The sequence below is a fragment of the Agelaius phoeniceus genome, chromosome 1 (assembly GCF_051311805.1).
Source record: "Agelaius phoeniceus isolate bAgePho1 chromosome 1, bAgePho1.hap1, whole genome shotgun sequence".
Classification (NCBI taxonomy): Eukaryota; Metazoa; Chordata; class Aves; order Passeriformes; family Icteridae; genus Agelaius; species Agelaius phoeniceus.
The window spans coordinates 128176268-128194022 of record NC_135265.1 but is presented as its reverse complement, the minus strand read 5'-3'; the positions used below and the strand labels follow the sequence as shown (position 1 = coordinate 128194022).

The 17755-nt window shown below is 37.9% G+C and overlaps 1 protein-coding gene across 14 annotated transcripts in view; it reads left to right on the top strand.

The window, feature by feature from the left end:
* OXR1 (oxidation resistance 1) overlaps positions 1-17755 on the top strand; it is a 355773-nt gene extending 338018 nt beyond the window's left edge. For 12 of the 14 annotated variants that reach the window (XM_077186970.1, XM_077186973.1, XM_077186980.1 and 9 more), the window contains 6 exons: positions 4400-4480; positions 7792-7917; positions 10016-10168; positions 14232-14327; positions 14923-14996; positions 15738-17755. In XM_077186970.1, the coding sequence (XP_077043085.1) occupies positions 4400-4480; positions 7792-7917; positions 10016-10168; positions 14232-14327; positions 14923-14996; positions 15738-15873 (666 nt within the window). In that variant the 3' untranslated portion in view covers positions 15874-17755. The remainder of the gene's footprint in view (positions 1-4399; positions 4481-7791; positions 7918-10015; positions 10169-14231; positions 14328-14922; positions 14997-15737) is intronic. The other 2 variants (XM_077186984.1, XM_077187023.1) reach the window with 1 other exon arrangement.

Sequence of the window (17755 nt, the reverse complement as noted above, 5' to 3'; positions counted from 1 at the left end):
GGCATGGGGGGGCAGCGGGGGTGGGGGGTGTCACTTGCGGCTTTGTTAAACTGAGGAAACCCTAACTGGTGTAAAAAGCTTTTTTTACATCTGCCAGTAGCAGGATGATATGACCAGTGGCTGAAGAGGTTGATCAAACATTAAAAAAATTTAACTGCATTTTCACGTGTGTTGTTGAAGGACAAGAAATGTTCCATATTTGGAATTTTGTCTTCATTTTCATTCACTGCAAGTGGCAAGCATAGCTTGTCAAACTAGATACTTTTGAGATATTTTCAGAAAAACAAAGTTTAGAAACATGAGTTTCTCCAGAAGAAGAATCCTTGGCTTCTTGATTGTTTGAATCATTAGGATGCCAACCCTCAACTTATTGCATTAAATATTAAAACTGCTGGGTGTTTTGCTAAGTGGTTAACTCACTTATATATAGTGTGGAGAGGTTAAAAAGGTTAAAGAGTCATGCCACGAGTCGTACAATTCATCCTGTATTTTTTCACCAATGTTGCCAATATGAATACAGCAGGTAGTATTAGATCTCTAAGGATATATTCCATGTCTTTTCAAACTTGGAATCACAGAATAAGCTGAGTTGGAAAGGACCCACAAGGATCATCCACTCCAGCTCCTGGCCCTGCACAGCACCATCCCCAAAATTCACACCATGTGCCCAAGAGCATTGTCCAAACACTTCTTGAACTCTGTCAGGCTGGTGCTGTGACCAGTTCCCTGGGGAGCCTGTTCCAGTGTCCAACCACCTTCTGATACCCACCTTTTTCCAATACCCAAACTAAAACCTCCCCTGTTACAGCTTCAGGACATTCCCTTGGCTCCTGTCACTGCTCACCACAGAGCAGGGATCTGTGCCTGCCCCTCTTCTTCCCCTCATGAGGAAGTTGCAACTGCAGCAAGGTCTCCTGGCTGAACAGACCAAGTGACCTCAGCCTCTCTTCAAAGAGTTTCCCCTCAAGCTCTTTCACCATCTTTGTTGCCCTCCTTTGGGCACTCTCTGATAGTTTTCTATCTCTTTTTTCTTGTGGCACCCAAAACTGCCTCCAGCACTCAAGGTGAGGCCTCCCAGAGCAGAGCAGGACAATCCCCTCCCTTGCCTGGCTGGTGATGCTGTTCCTGATGCCCCCTAGGACACACTTGGCCCTCCTGGCTGCCAGGGCACTGCTGGCTCATGTTCAACATGCCATTGACCAGGAGCCCCAGGTCCCTTTCCATGGCATTGCTTTCCAGCATCTCAATCCCCAGTCTGTACATACATCCAGGGTTGCTGCATCCCAGGAGTAGAATTCAGCACTGTCCCTTGTTGAACTGCATGTGGTTGATGATTGCCCAGTCTTTTGATTTGCTCAGGTCTCTCTGTAGGGCCTCCATCTCTTTGAGGGAGTCAGCAGCTCTTCCCAGTGTTGTATCATCTGCAATAGACAGTTTCAGAGCCCTTTTTGCCCTGAAATGCACTAATAATTCAGGCTATACACATTACTTGTTTTGCTCTATTCCAACCAGTGCCCAGATTAACTATAAGAGGTTTAGTTGGTTTTCTCTTCTCCTACATTCTTTTTAAAGCAGAAAAAACTAGAGAGAGAACAAAGCGCCCTTCAGGAACATTTCCTGATACTCAAAATTTACCTTTGGTTATTCAGGAAACTGGATGCTGAGATGGCATAGTTAGGAGAGCATAGTAAGTAAAGCACATAGCAAAGTCATAGAGGTAGACCTTAAACTAATTATTTTAGTGGAAGAATTTTATCACAAAGGAGTATTTTGTATTGAAAACTACAGTCCAGTATGATGAATATGGATCTGTACCTACCTTCATCTACCTATGAAATGTCTTGCTTTCTAGGTATTTCTCATACAGTATGAAAGACTACATTCTGTAGTAGAATCAGAGCTTGAGTACTGTTTGAGAATCAAAGTTCAAAGTAGAATGAGGTAGAAGTAGGTCCTAGAATAATAGGAAAACAGACAGCTGGTGAGGGGCAGGGAGTGGGGCAGAAGATGGAAGAAAATTCTGGTTTATTTAGCTAGGTGAAGTAGACTAGAAGATTGCAAGGAAGGAACATGAGGAAATCTTGATGGAAGAGGAAATAGCATAAGCAGTCTATGAATTAAACCAGCTTATAAGGAAGAATAAACTTCTAATGTTTCTACTAACATTTCAAAGCAGTGCTCTTGAGCCTGGCAGCAACAAAATGTTGTCTGTTTGCAAGATATATCTCCGTTCCTGAGTGAAGTTGAAGGTAGTTGCTAGTAAGCTTAGACATATGTGATTTTAAGATTCTGTAGCTTATTTAATCAAGAAGTATATCGTTTTTTCCACTGCATAGCAAGAATAAAGCATGTTGGCCTAAACCACAGGCATTATATGGAAGGCCAGGTGCTGCATCTCAAAGGTTGAAGTATCTTAACATAATCATTTGAAGCCTAGTTCAGTGATGAGTGGATAAACTTGAGACAGTGTCTCAAGGTTTACTCGCAGAACTTAGTATGAACTGCATGCTTAGTATGGACTCTATACTTAAAATAAGCTCTGGGTTTGAGAGTGTGGGTTCTTTTCCTTTAATTTTCCAGTGGCTAGTTTGACATTCTGTGACATGCTATTTATGATGTTTGTCATTGCATACCAGTGATCTGCCATTATGCAGGTTTTTGTTCTCAAAACAAATGGAATGTGACAGTGTGCAACAGATTCAGCATGCCAAGAAGCTATTATATTGTACACACATGAATAGGTATTCATGTTTCTCTCAAGCAAGAAAAATAAGGCATCTCCATGGCATACCAAAAGGTCGATCTCTGAGTTAAAAAGCTGATAAGCAATTCACAGATGCAAGATGATGACAAGTATGCATTTGAGAGGTTGAAGGCAAGATGGCAGTGCCCATAAAACTGTCTCATTTCCACTATGTGAAACAACAACTGTATAATGGTGTCAGAGATTTTGAGATTTTTTTCCTCAAGAATCTCCTTGAGTAGCCACACATATACAGCCTATTGTAAGTTACCTATTGCCTCTCATGTGGTAGGGTGTAGCTTAAAGAAGCAGTAAGGCTAAAGGGTCCTCACATTATTGCTTTCAGGATTATGTTCATAAGTTGCTGGTGTAAACAGTGTAAATTTGCAATGAGGTGTCAGAGCAAATAAAAGGATAAAACTACACTGTCACATGTTTGAGTGGAATATTGCTAAAGCTTTACATACAGCTATGTGACTCTGAGAATGCACAAGCCAGTGCAATTTACAACAATATTTGTTATCTGTTTTGAGAGAACAGTAGAAAAATAATGGAGATAAATTGAGTGCTAGTAATGACAGATTATTCAGTACTAAAGCTGGATGTCACAAGTATTCCTTTTTCCTTGCCTTGCAGTTGCATGGGGTAGAGTGAACCATCGCTGCTCAAGAGCCAGTCATGCATGACTGTGGGCTCTGTACTCAGGACAGTGGCGAGTATCTGGCCAAACTCCTTGTAGTAGGGACAGGTAGATGGGGAGCTGCTGGACTTGTGGTTGTCTTCCTTTGCACTGTGGTAGGCTCTAGAAGTTTTTAATATGCTCTTACTACATGGGACATCCATTTAATCTCTTCACCAGCTGTTTAAAGATGCTTTCATACCAATGATGATTTTGAGTTGTTCTCAAAATCACATTATTTGCTCTAGTTACATCAAAATGACTGTTGTAGTCCTTTAGCCAGCTTGTTGCACCTGAGCAGCATGTTCTAGAGCTTTCTGACTAAAGACTTTCTGGCTGTACACCTCCTGCCAAAGTGGAGATGCCATTTGAAGTGAATGTGTTGACAGATGAGCAACTCCGGAAGCTTTGGAGGGGAATAGAAAGTCCAGGATAAAGAAATTGTCGGGTGGTATTGGGATGTTATTAAACAGTAATCTTGCTACATTGTCTTTATCTTCACTGCCAGACACAAGAGTTAGAGCTTACTGAGAAGCCTGAGATTTGCTTCTAGTCTTCATCTAGGAAAGCAAACCAGGTTCACAAGGTTCATTAATCTGAGTGTAAAGAATGTTTGAGAGGACCTTGGGCTGAAGAGTTTGGGTTAAGGCATGTAACTCAGATTGACTTTCATTTAGCATCCTGATACTGGAAACTTTATGTACTCATATCAGTTCTTTATTCATCCTAGATCAGTGAGATATCTGACTGCTAGTGCCCTTAGTGTTTATTTTGTAATCTTGCTGTGTTTACTCATATGTCTAAAATCACCTACATGTGCATTGTCCTTGCAGAAACAAACATTTTTTGGCCCTTCTTGTTTGTTTGTTGTCATTGCACACTTTCCCTTCATTACTCTCCTCCAGTTTTTTCTTTCATACCTATTTACTTTTCTTCAACTGTCAGTGGAATTATTGTCTTCCTGTCTCCATATTCAGGTAGTGTCAGTGGCTGAGTATCACCGCAGGATCGATGCTCTAAATAGCGAAGAACTGCGCACACTCTGCAGACGTCTCCAGGTGCCCTCTTCAGTAGTTTAAACCCCATCTCCAGATACTAAAACATCTTTCTTTGTAGTGTCTTGGATCAGGGCAATTCCTGCACTCAGTGGGTTTGTCTTGTCTACAGCACTACAAGAATCCAGCAGAAAATTCCTTTGTTTTGGATGTATTTAATTGTGCAATTCTATGATGGAATCAGTAATTTTATGATGGAATTACTACTTCCACCTTTTTCACACTGGAATTTTCTGTTAGAATTTGAAAATTTGTTTTCAGTGCTACTTGACTTGCAGTGTTGTGTTTTAACTTCTACTTTAGACTGGTGTGTTGTGTTAGAAGCTTCCCTAAAAAGAATGCAAAACAGGTGAAGAATCAAAACCTGCTTGCATGGGTGTTTAATTTTATATAGGAATCTTTCATCAAGAATCTCACAGTATATGGCAAGTATGAAGCTTCACAACTTCTGTGAAATAGGTAAGTATTTTTCCCATTATAAAAGCAGGTAACTGAGGCAGTTCAACATGGCAAAGGTCATACACATACACACAAACACTACTTTGAAATCACTTTGGATTTTTGAAGGTCTGTGGCTATGGATTGAAACTGATATTTGCATTCTCTTTAGGTGTTCCATAATTTTTTGAGAGTTATAAAATTGTTAGCTGCTGTGCACATTATACATGCCTTACTGATTGAAAGCATAGCTTCAATTTCCTTAGAAGCATTGAGTATTTAGTTTTTCTCTAGTACTTGGCTGCTGAAAGTGTAAAATTTTTCTTCTGTATTTTTTTATTTCTTTGATCTTGGCTTTTTTTACATATTAATAAGCAAACATTTTACATATTAATAAGCAAACATTTCTTAGCTCTGATATTTCTGTTTGTTTGATAATCCAAAATTAATTGCTTTAAAATGTTTTGTAAGTAGTACAGTTACATAGATCAATAATGAGCATGAACCTTGAATCCAAAAGCTGCACTGTTAGAGGAAAATCAAAAATCTTGCAAAAAAAAAATTATTCTCGCTTGAGAACAGAACTATTCTGTTTTTGGCCAGTGGTGGTGGAGAATCCCTGTATTAATGTTCTGGAAGTGTAGGAGCTCTTTCCAAATACCTTTCTTTCCAAATACCTGATATGCCCAAACTCATGGTTTAGGCTGACTAGAAAAATCTGAATCTGATGTGATGGGCTGTAGCCTATAAACTCTGCTCTGAGGCCATTTGAGAGTTGTGCTCTCAAATGTAGCGTAGCCTGTGTGACATTTATCAATCATGGAAGCCCCTGAAATCTGACTATAGCTCAGTCTGCTCTGTCCAACTTTGGTAGGAAATAAATCTAAAAATTTTGAAATTAGGGTGCTTTCTCTCAGATTCTTTTGAACAGACACTCTTTGACTGCTTCTACAAAGCAGTCTTCTTCCTAGAAGAAAGCTGCTTTACTTTAATGATAATAAAACAGAAAAAAAAATCCATCAAAAAATACACCAATCACCAACAACTCTTAACCAAAAAACTCAGTTCGCCACACCACTTGAATCCAAATGATTCATGTTTTGCATGGTGGTCTTTAGTGAAAATTAAAGAATGAAAAGGGGAAAAAAGCTCCCTGCTCTACAGTTGGACAATGCTGAACTTCTGTGGACCTGAAGCAGTAATATGATGGATGACAGGCATTTAAGCTGGAAAATACTTGGAATATGAAATAACATTTTAGAGATAGCACTCTGTAAAGCAGCATGCAGATCATCTTTTTGTACATGTACTCTCTTGGATAACTGCACTTTTTGTTGTCATATGGAAATTACTGCTTAGTCTATGTTGGAAGTTCTTGTTACCTTCCATTGAAAAAAGGAAAGCTTCAGCTTTTTTCTTGCTTGTAACTCAGTTTAAGTGCAACTTTTCTTGGGTTTGGAATTAATACTGTCATTGAGTTACTGTATTAATATACTTTGATACATTGGTTTTATAAGCCGATTTTTTAAATAACGGTTTGTGATAAGAACCTTTTTTGTAGTTTTGAGGGAGATTAAAGGGGTGTCCTTTTTTTTTTGGCTCAGGTGGCTGTATTTGTTTAAATATTCCTATCTGTATTTCAGAGTTTTCTTTGATTTGCCTTTTTTTAATTAACTAAGGAAGTTCACAAAAAGTTGGCAAAGTTTACCATGGTGATACTGTGAAATATCGCAGTCGTGTCCTGTATGTTTACAGTATGAGGGATGTGACAAACTGGATTTGGCAGGTATTTTCTTGAAATTTTCAGGATTCAGGATTTAATTTGGATAGTCTGGCTTTCAGTGAAACCTGGTTTAGGCCAATAAATTTTTCAGATGCACTTAATCTTGTTAAGATTTCTTTTTTCTCTCAACATTTTAGTAAGTCTTGCTGCAGTGGTTTATCTTACTAACTTCCTCACTTTGTCCTACTCCTCTGTCGAATTTCACTGTTCCTAGAAAGTTTTAAGTATCCCTGCAGCTGAATTTATAGGTGGAAATCTGTTTGGATCGCAGCTATTCTAGTTATCGAGACATGGCACTTGAACTGGGAAGTGCCAGTGTGTTGGCTGGAGTAAGAAGCTGTTGTGAGCTACATCTGATGAGGAATTTTGTGGCCTCTGCCATCTCCACTCAGTAGGGTAGATATGTAGGTCAGGTATTTTAAATTACTGCAGGACCCTGCATAGTGTGTCTTTGCCAGACCTCAGTGCTCACTATGCAACTTAAGTATTATTGCTGCTTTCCCACCCCACCATCTCAATTCTTTCTTCTTTGATTCCCATAAGTACTTCAGCAGATCATCTTATGGAGCAGCACTATCCCTAAGGCTCCATTCAAATAGTTTGCTCAAAATATATGGCAGCAGTCTTCCCAGAGTCTACTGCATATCTGAAAAATTTCTTAAGTACTCTAAAAGAGTAGTGAGTCAGAAGGAATGTACTAAGGAATGTCTGTGTTGAAGTTTTAATTCCTTTCCTTTCTGTTCTTTTTTAAATTATACTTAGAATGCTATGTCAGTATTAAAATGCAAGAACTTTTGAAGGTATAATCTGAAAAGCATTTGAAGCTCTTCAGCTGTGTATGAGAACTGTTTGTTGTTTTAGCATAAAACCATAGCTTTCTTGTCAGTAGGTGTCCATGTAAGTTATTGTTATATAGTTGTGTACCAGTTTGCTACTGGAAAGATTGAAAATCTTGATCAGATCAAATCTGTTGGATTTCTAAACTTTGGAAGGACTTGCATAATTGATAACTGCATGATTTTAAACTTGTAAAGTTTTATCTTGTCTGCTAATAGGGTGGCATATACTTATTTTCTTGCTATTCTTTTTGTAGATAACAACAAGAGAAGATATCAATTCACAACAGGCAACAAATATCAAAACAGACCTGGAGCCTGAAGCATTCCGGCCCAATCTTAGTGATCCAAGTGAATTACTACAGCCAGAACAAATTGAAAAGGTATGGACTTAGATATATCATTTTTTACTCTTGCACATTAATGTATCACAAATGCTATAACTGTAGTGTAAAACACACCAGTAAGAAGACCTTGTGTGATAATAAATAGAAGAAAATAAACTGTGTATTAGAAAAGACAGCTAAGACCACTGAATCCAGCTATTACCTCAGCACTGCCAAGTCCACCACTAAACCCTTTCCCTAAGTGCCATGGCTTACACCTCCTTTAAATATTTCAACAGGGATGGTAACTCAGCCACTTCCCTGGCTACCCTGTTCCAATGCTTGACAGCCCTTTCACTGAAGAACTTTTGCTCAATATCCAATCCAGGCTTCCAGTGGCTCAACTTGAGGACTTTTTCTCCTGTCCTGTTTTGGGAGAAAAGACTGACTGTTACAACCTACTCTCAGATAGTTGTAGAGAGTGATGGAGGTCCCTCTGAGCCTCCTTTTCCCCAGGCTTAACAATCCCAGCTCCCTCACTCCTCTCCAGATCCTTCACCAGCTTTGCTGCCCTTCTTTGGACACACACCAGCATTTCAATGTTTTTCTTTTAGTGAGGGGCCCAGAATAGCACACAGCACTCAAGGTGTGGTCTCACCAGTGCTCAGTACAGGGGGGCAAGTCATGATTCCATTGTTGGCCACCTGGGCACCCTCTATCTCATGCACAGCTGTCTGCCACCCTCAGGTACTTTTCCTCTTTCCAGCTGCTCTTCTCCCAGCCTGTAGTGCTGCAGGGACTTTTGCAGGACCTGGCACTTAGCCTTATTGAACCTCATACTGTTGGCCATGGCCCATCAGTCCAGCCTGTCCAGATCCATCTGCAGAGCCCACATACCCTCCAGCAGATTGACACTTTTGCCCAGCTTGCTGCAGTCTGCAAACACACTGAGGATGCACTTCAACCCTTCATCCAGTTCATTAGTAAAGACATTAAACAGGACTGGCCCCAGTACTGAGCCCTGGGGAACACCACAAGTGACTGACCACAATGTGGATTGAATTCCATTCACTACCACTCTCAGGGCCTGATCATCCAGCCAGTCTTTTACCCAGCAAACAGTGCAGTTGTCCAAGTCATCAGCAGCCAGTTTCTCCAGGAGAGTTCTGTGAGAAGTGCTGTCAGAGGCTTTACTGAAGTTCAAGTGGACAATATTCACAGCCTCATCCAGCAAGCAGGTCACCTTGTCATAGAGGAAAATCACATTTGCCAAGTACTAAGTTCTTATGAACCCACCCTGGCTGGGCCTGATCCCCCAGTTTTCCTGCATGTGCTGTGTGATGGCACTCAAGGTGACCTTCCCAGGCCCTGAGGTCAGACTGACAGGCCTGTACTTCCTGGGATCCTTCCTACAGCCTATCCTGTGATTGGACACACATTTGCTAACCAGGACATCCCCAGTTATCCTGGAATACTGGTAAACGATGGGAAGTGGCTCAGTGAGCATATCTGCCAGCTCTGTCTGTTTCCTGGGGTGGATCCCATCTGGCACCATAGACATGTGTGTGTCTAAGTGTCGAAGCAGAGTATGATTCATAGCTAAAATACTGCTTTTTTTTTAAATCCTAACTTTGAATACACCATGTATTCAGACAGACTCTTGTCTGTCTTTGCCCTACTTCCATTCTTTCTTGAAAACATCAGTGAAAACACAGCAGTTCTTGCTATCCAGTCCAAAGTGATTTCATTACAAATGTGTTAATTGAAGTTTTGGATTAAAAAGCACAAGAGCAAGGCAACAAGCAGCATTTACCCTTCACCTGTTGTCTGCTGACTTGAATGATCTACTTACTCAATGCTAAGATATTGGTGGGACATGTAATATTGTTATGCAAGAATAACTATATGGATAACAAACACATGTTCTTTAGTTGATGAATCATTCTTCTGCAGGTCACTAGTAGAGGTAGGAAAAGAAACCTTCTTGAGTGACCAAAAGTAGAAAATACACATGGGAAACTTCAGGTCTAGTTCTTAGGTTTTAAGGCCATGTAAAAATGGTTGAGCAGAATGTAATCTGCTTTCATTTACGTGTAATACATTCTTAAATATAAAACATATATCAAATAAAGTGTTGTCATTTTCCTGTTAATAGCTCACAAAGTCTCTTCCACCACGGACTATTGGCTATCCATGGACTCTTGTCTACAGTACTGCAAAGCATGGCATGAGCTTGAAGACCTTGTATCGGACAATGATGGGATTAGACACACCTGTGCTGTTGGTTATCAAAGACAGTGATGGACAGGTAGGAAAACACTTGTGTGGCAGTAGGGGACCCATCAAGAAAAATATTTGAGAAGTATAAAGGAATAGCTTATGCTTCAGTCTATCATGGGAGATAAAATTATGTGTATCAAGCAAGTTAAAAGGTTGCATATCAAGCAAATTTTCTCCTTAGAAATGTGTCTTACTCTTAAGCAGTCCTCTACCATACTACATGTCTAGGAAATACTTTAATTATATAAGTTAGTTGTTGTAATGCAAGAGTCTGGTAATATCCAATTAATAAATTTAATTTTAATTTTTTTTATGCACTTAAGGTATTAGAAATACACTCTCTAAAACTTTCTGATTCTGGAAGGTCTTGTTGGAATGCTGTTAGCTGTGTTTTTTGGTATATTCTGTGGCTGCAGCTAACATCTTTCAAGAGCTGTACTGCCTTTGTTACATTATTAACTTGTTCTTTGAGTCTCTGTAGTTGTGCTCTGTTTTCTTTTGACTGGGTTATGAACTTCAGGAAGTGGCTCACATCTCACCATTTGAATAGCAAACATCCTCTCTTGAATAATCTCATGACAAGTGAACACTGCAGGCAGTATGAAACTTCTTGATTCTTTTTCTGCGACTTCTGTGTTTGCTTGTGGAAGCATGTTACTGCTGTCATGAAAAATTCACAGAACCTCTATAAAATCTGTAGTAATTCAATTCACTTACCTCTCCCAGTTTGGTAACCATGGTTTTTATTCTCAGTAGCATGGTCTCATTCAGGGGGTATGAAAACAGTAAATGAAGGGTATCTTTTCTTATTCAAGTCACAACCTGATTTTTTCATTGTTTCCTACCCCAGGAGTCCCTTAAAAAGAAAAATCCCTTCTAACTCTCTGCTAGTAGTAGACTCTTTTCCAGAAGTTCTTTAAAAATATTTTCTTCATTTACCTTTTATCTTGAAGACAGAAACAATTGAATAGACTTGAGATGTCTCAGCAGACTCATCAGTCTCATAAATATACTTTGATGACTTCTCTAATTCACTTTTTAGCTTCTCAGGATAAATTAGTAAGATATACCTGCTTCCTAGTACCTGATCTGTCCCAGAAAAAATTGTCCTTTTTCTGGTGGGGCTGTCTTGCCACCACTATGTAGTATTGTCTGTTGCTGAAGGAATTCATGTTACTTTCTGTGTATGAGCATCTTGGCTTGAATGTTCAGAAAGTGTCATGGCTACCATGTCAAAACATGGACTTCATGGATCTTTTTTTTTTGTTTGTGAAACAAACCTTGCTGAATTTCAGCTTACAGCTTTATACCTAGGAATATGTATGAAAGCATGCCTTGGAATTCTGGATCAAGTAGTCACTGAACTCCACACGAGAGTGGGGGAAATCCACATCTATTCAGTGAGCAGCATATGCAGAAGGAGTGGTTCAGAAGAGTTTTACATGCTCAGTCCTTCACCAGTGTAGTGGAAGTGGTGTTTTCAGTAGCTCTGTCTCATGTTATTAATAAAAAATGTCTGCATTTGACAGCAGAAAATTAATTTGCACTATTTTTCTGTTCAAAACAAATGGGAATTAAGCACAAAGCCTTTCTCCTCTTCATGCAAGGATCTACAATCATGAAACAGCAGACAATAGTAACTAACTATGCTCTTTGATAATTAGTCTGAGTAATTCATTTTATTTGTGAAGCTATTGATTTTTTTGAAAGAGGTTAATTTATTTTTAATGTCCTGTATCTTCCTGGCAGATTGCCCTTTAAAACTGCTTTCCATGACTGAAAAAAAAACCTCTTAAGTACTTTGTGGGAGAATGTGTCCAGGAATAGTTCACTAGCAGTATGCTAAGATAAATACTGTATATGCCCTCCAAAAATGTGTTTTAAGAGACCAGATGGTTATTCATACCTTACACTCTGAGATCACTTGCCTCTTTTCTAAGATTCTAGTTCAGAGAAGATCCTAAATGAGATTCAGCCATTTTGAAAAATGACAGAATTATGCCCAGATAGTTTCTTGACATTTGCTGAGCATACCTGCTCAGTCCTCATTTGTATTAGTTGTTCTGTTCCCTTTGAATCTTCCATGTTTATGAAAGATGCTGGAATTGTCATATCCTTGGTTGAGGCACTTTTCTTTTAAACTAGAATGAATTTCTTTCCTGGGCTGCTTCTCCAGGTTCTCCAGATATGTTTTTTTTTTGTCCATGTTTATGAAGAGTGCTTTTTTATTATCTTGATAATAGGTCGAGTAAGGAGCAAGTGTACCTTGTAACTCTTCATAATGTTCCATTAAAGCTACTGATTTTTTTATTCAAAAACCTTTTCCAATCTTGCTTTCTTTTTCAGATCAATTAATAATTTTATGGAAATGGCTGTTCAAAAAAAAACCAACAAAACAAACCCAAAAAAACAAAAGAAAAACAACAGGCAAAATCACTGAACTTTTACAAACTTTATTGTGTAAAAGTTGAGCAATACCTAGTTGGAATTTGGAATGTAAAGCAACCTAAATTGCCTCCTCCAGTCAATTCTAGGAAGTTCTTTAATAAAGGTGTCCATGAAATCTATAGTTGCATTGTTACAATTGTTATGGATTGTCTGTCTACTGGTATGTGCTTCTGTTAGTGAGCCCTGAGAGCCATTTAAAAAGAAATTGGTACCCGATTCCTGAACATGAGTCACTAAATAAGTGGTGGTCTAGAAATGGGATTAATGCAGTTACCCACTTCAAGGACTGTCTAGTTTTATAAAACATCATTCTTCAGATTGTATGTGCTGCAGAAGTGTGAGACTGATTGAACCTAGGACATGGGAATTCTAGTTATCCACCCTAACAACGAGCCACAAAAATTGGATCTCATGAAAAAATCCTGGGACATCCCTTCTCAAGAACTAGAGTAACTGTTGGGAAGCAAATTGCATTTTTTCTGTAAAGCCTTATTCTTTTATTGTTGCTTATAGCAAAGAGGTGATCTTTCAAGAGTCAGCTTGATGTATATAGAACACAGAGAGATTGTCAAATCCTGATTCCTGAGGGTACTCAAAGCTCAACTGGACAAAACTGAGTCAACCTAATAGCTTCAAAATCAGTCCTTCATTGAGTAGGGAATTATGTGAGAGACTGTCTGAGATTCTTGATAGCTAAATGTATTCCATAATTAGAAATAAAGCTTCAGAGTCTCTTAAGTAAAATACGTAAGGTCTTCTACATGGTTAGAATGGACTAGTTTTGTGTTTGACTAGATATACAGGTAACATCTTTGAGAGGATCCAATATAAACACTAGTATAAGTGTTCTGTTAAGTTGACACCTGTATAGAGGCTGAACTGAGATAGTTTAGGTTTGACAAAGCTCTGTTTGATACTTGAACTGGAGGTTAATTCCTCTCCAGGAATATCTGTTGTGAATGAAAACTTACATTTACTTTTATCTTTTTTACTTATATTTATTTACTAGATGTGGTATCAGGCCTAACGATATTTATCTGAAGTAAGGTATGTCATAGCTACCTGAATGTAGCTTAGCTACCAGAACTGCAGTTATTCCAAGAATGACTAGAGCCCTTAAAAGAAGTTAGGATACAGAGACTCAAATAGTTTGAGGACTAAGAAATAATTTCAAGAGTTCCCATTGCTGGAAAATACGCATGTAGTTATTTAAATATGGATTATGTATTTCAGCAGCCTATTTTGTTATATTTATTGATGAAACTAAATTTGAATTCAGTATGGATTTTTATGCTAAAAATGCTCTATATAAGTTCACTTATCTGCACACACTAAGTACAATCTAAGGTTACAAAATGTTTGACAAAGAAAAGTTAACAGCCAGATTTCTGAAGTCTAGTCTGTTGACCCAGATGCTTGAAATAACAAAAAAGAAAAAGTGTCTCATCTATCCTGCTTTTTCAAGTTGACATGGCAAAGACCATCTCTCAGTGCGTTCAGAACCATGGTGCAGTGAAATTCAGAGTGTGAATTTCAAATTGACATTATTTACAATCTGATTTATCAGTTACTATCATTAGAGATTCTTGGATTCTGTGTTGTTTCTCTGAAGTTTTTCTTGCTCTGATGTATTTTTGCTACAGGTTTTTGGTGCATTAGCATCTGAACCATTTAAAGTGAGCGATGGCTTTTATGGCACTGGGGAGACCTTTATGTTCACTTTTTCTCCAGATTTTGAGGTAAGTAGTAATGACTTTTCATGCTTTTGCTCTCTTCCTCACCACCACCCCAAGTGCATGATCTTAAAATCCTTAAGGAATAAACCTAACTGTAAATCTGAAAAATAATACAAGATGGCCCAAAAAAAAAGTCATCACACTAGTTTTTTATGGAATCTTTAAGTGCAGAGTGAATTGGTAGTGTTTGCATGCTGAAGAACACATTCAACCTGAAGAGCACATTCAACTCTTTAATTGTACTGAAGGTTTTTCTACTGTTTAAAGTCTTCCAGGTGCGTGTCTGAAAATTCATAAACTACATCCTTTTTAGGGGCATATCATCTAATCTAAGCATATTTCCGTGGTATTTTTCATTGTGTAGGAGTTTTGATGCTCAAAAACGACCTTGGTTTGGAATCATCTTATTTTAATTAGCATAAAATGTCAGAGAATTTTTGTCTGCAGCTGTTTCCTGAATTTTCTGTGTCAGCTTCATTAAACTGACTTCTACCCACCCATAGTCTGTCTTTACTGATGGTTGGTTTCCCTTCTGCCAAAATGAAAAGTGCAGATATTTTTACTTGCTAGTTTGTTTTGTTTTTTTTTTCCCCCTTAGGTTTTTAAATGGACAGGAGACAACATGTTCTTCATTAAAGGAGACATGGACTCTCTTGCTTTTGGCGGAGGAGGGTAAGTTGCAGTTAGAATCTGTTAAAAATATTTGTCTGGACACCTTTGAAAAGAAAAATTGGAATTTACTTCAGTTTGGTAGCTTAGGACTCAGCAGTTACCAGCCAGGAAACTTTAGTATGTGAAGTGTTTAGCTTCCAATGCTGACAAAACTTAAACAGGACATTTGTCTTCCCCGTTGTGTGGCATAAAGTTTCAGCCCTGCAAGGTTATGATGCCTTCCATGCTTGATTTGCATGTGTGTCCTCCTGTATTCAGAATGGACACAAAATATGATTGTGGAAGGATGTAAATGTGAAAATTACATGTAACCAGAAGAAGCCTGAATTGAAACTGAGCCATCCTAAAACATGTCAGGGTCTCCAGAAATCATTGTCATGTCCTGGCTTTTTCCTGCCCATGTGGGTGCATGTGCTTCTAGAATGTTTTCCTTATTTGTTACTAGCATTCTCTTAAGATAAGAAAGTGCTGTTATGTCATCTCTTTAATAAAAATGGAAGAGGCTGAAAACCTCTAGTTAGCTTATTTCAGAATATCTGCAAGAGGGATATTCCCAAATTAATAATAAGTAGTAAAAAAAATGAAATCCTTGTAGCATAAATTTATTAACAGCCATGAGGTTCTTGTGTTAAAAACTAATCCTTTAATTCCTTCTCATTTCTAAATTTTGAGTGGAAAATGCATTGATGGATTAAATGCTTATTCTCTGTCTTTTGCTTTAATACATTGTCTGTCTTGCAGAGGAGAGTTTGCTCTTTGGCTTGATGGTGATCTCTACCATGGAAGAAGTCATTCATGTAAAACATTTGGGAATCACACACTTTCTAAGCGGGAAGACTTCACTATTCAAGACATAGAAATATGGGCTTTTGAATAAGTATTTCACTATTTCTACAGGTTATTGTCCCAAACCTGACATGAATCAGTGCAGCTTAAAAATCCCTAGGAGCAATATAATGTATTTTACTTACCTGTTTTGGTTTTTTTTTCTAATTTTTCAGTGTGGCCATTAGTTATTATTTTTAAATAGCAGATGTTTTTCATGCTCTTGCATCTGTAATATACTATCATACTTTTTCTAAGCTATAGACTCTTTTACAAAATATTGACCTTGTGGACTAAAAATTAACATTAGTTACTTTGAGCCTTGTGGCCTGCAAAATTTTCTTATCCGTATTACAGTTGCCTCCCAGGTTTCCCACACACACCTTTCCTGCAATCCTGCTAGGGGGCTGCTTCATTGAATATAGCTTATTATTTTTGTATTCAAATTATGTCTGTGAATGAAGTTGCCCTCTGTGAACCTCTGAGAAAGCTGCGTGTGGGTATTTGGCAGCAGCACTGCAGAGATTGGTCCAGACCAATGATGGGTTATTCAAGTGGTGCCACAAATGGATGAGAAGCTGAGCATTCCTTCTAAATGCACCCCAGTACACACGTGGTGAAGTTAGAAGATATCCAAAGTCAACAGTGCCACTTGTCTTGTTTCTTGTTCATGTGTAGAAAAAAGTCAGTTAATATGTGTTGTAGCTGCATGCTGATTGTATTTAAAGAGTGTTTTGCACATGCTGTTAATGATCCACAGGTTTGGGACAAATACTGACAATATTGAGCTAAGTGGCAAAGACTTACGAAATAGCAAGAGAATGTAAGAATATGATAGTTCCAAAAAACTAAAAGGCTAAAGCAAGCAAAACTCAGTGAACAATTTGTAGCTATAGTAGGGCATTAAAAGTACAGAAACAGATGCATCTTTCTTCAACATAAAGTGTCAGATATATACTGTTATACTGTTGTAGCCGTGTAGCACATCAGCTCCAAGAATATAGCTTATTCCTGTCCAAAGAAAAAAAAATTTGTGATGTTTTTGAGTGGGTCTATGTTGTAAATTTACAATTAGCACCAGCTCTGATTAAAATGACATAATGTATCATAGGTAGACAATATTGTAATTCAGTAGACTTGTGGAATATGCAAACTTACTGTCATGTGACCTCAAAAAATAAATGACAGGCTAGAATACAGTTCCAGTAGCTCTTGTCCACTTTTGTAGAAAACTTGATAAGCCATTGTGGCAATAACAGCTCAACAAAACTGTTTGTTTCAAAGCTTTTATTCTATGTTCTGCAAAAAAAAAAAAAAACCAAAACAAAAAAGAACAAAAAAATTGCTGTTAAGTGTGACAGTGACTGACTTTGTGCTGAAATTTCAGCTATTTCAGACAAACATTGTATATTATCTTGTAAATTAATGTTTAAAGTAGTTTTGTTATTATAGAAAAGTGTTGATTGACGGGTTGCTTATAGCACTTTAAATTATTCTAGAAATGGAATAAAAGCCAAATGGGTTGGCTTAGTAGATGTAGTTGTATATTTCAAAATATTTACATTTCTGGAAAGTTAAAAAAAAAAACTTATTTGAAGACAGCTTACTGCTATGGTAACGAGAAAGGGCAGATGTTTCATCTATAATATGCTAATGCTCAATATGAATAGAAAAACAGGGCTTTCCTGTCTCTATGTATATCTCTTTATCCTTCTTAGAACTTAGTACAATGTGTAGAGTAAATGTTTACAAAATAAGGAACTGTAAATAAATTGAAATGGCTTTTCTCCCCTTTGGTCTTCCACAGCAGTATTATTGTCTTTGTGGAGTTACAACTGATTATTACAACAAAAAAAAAATCCTGTAATGGATTTCAAGTCCTATAAGCTCACAGTGATGTATAGCAAATAAATCTAAATATATGTAAAAATAAA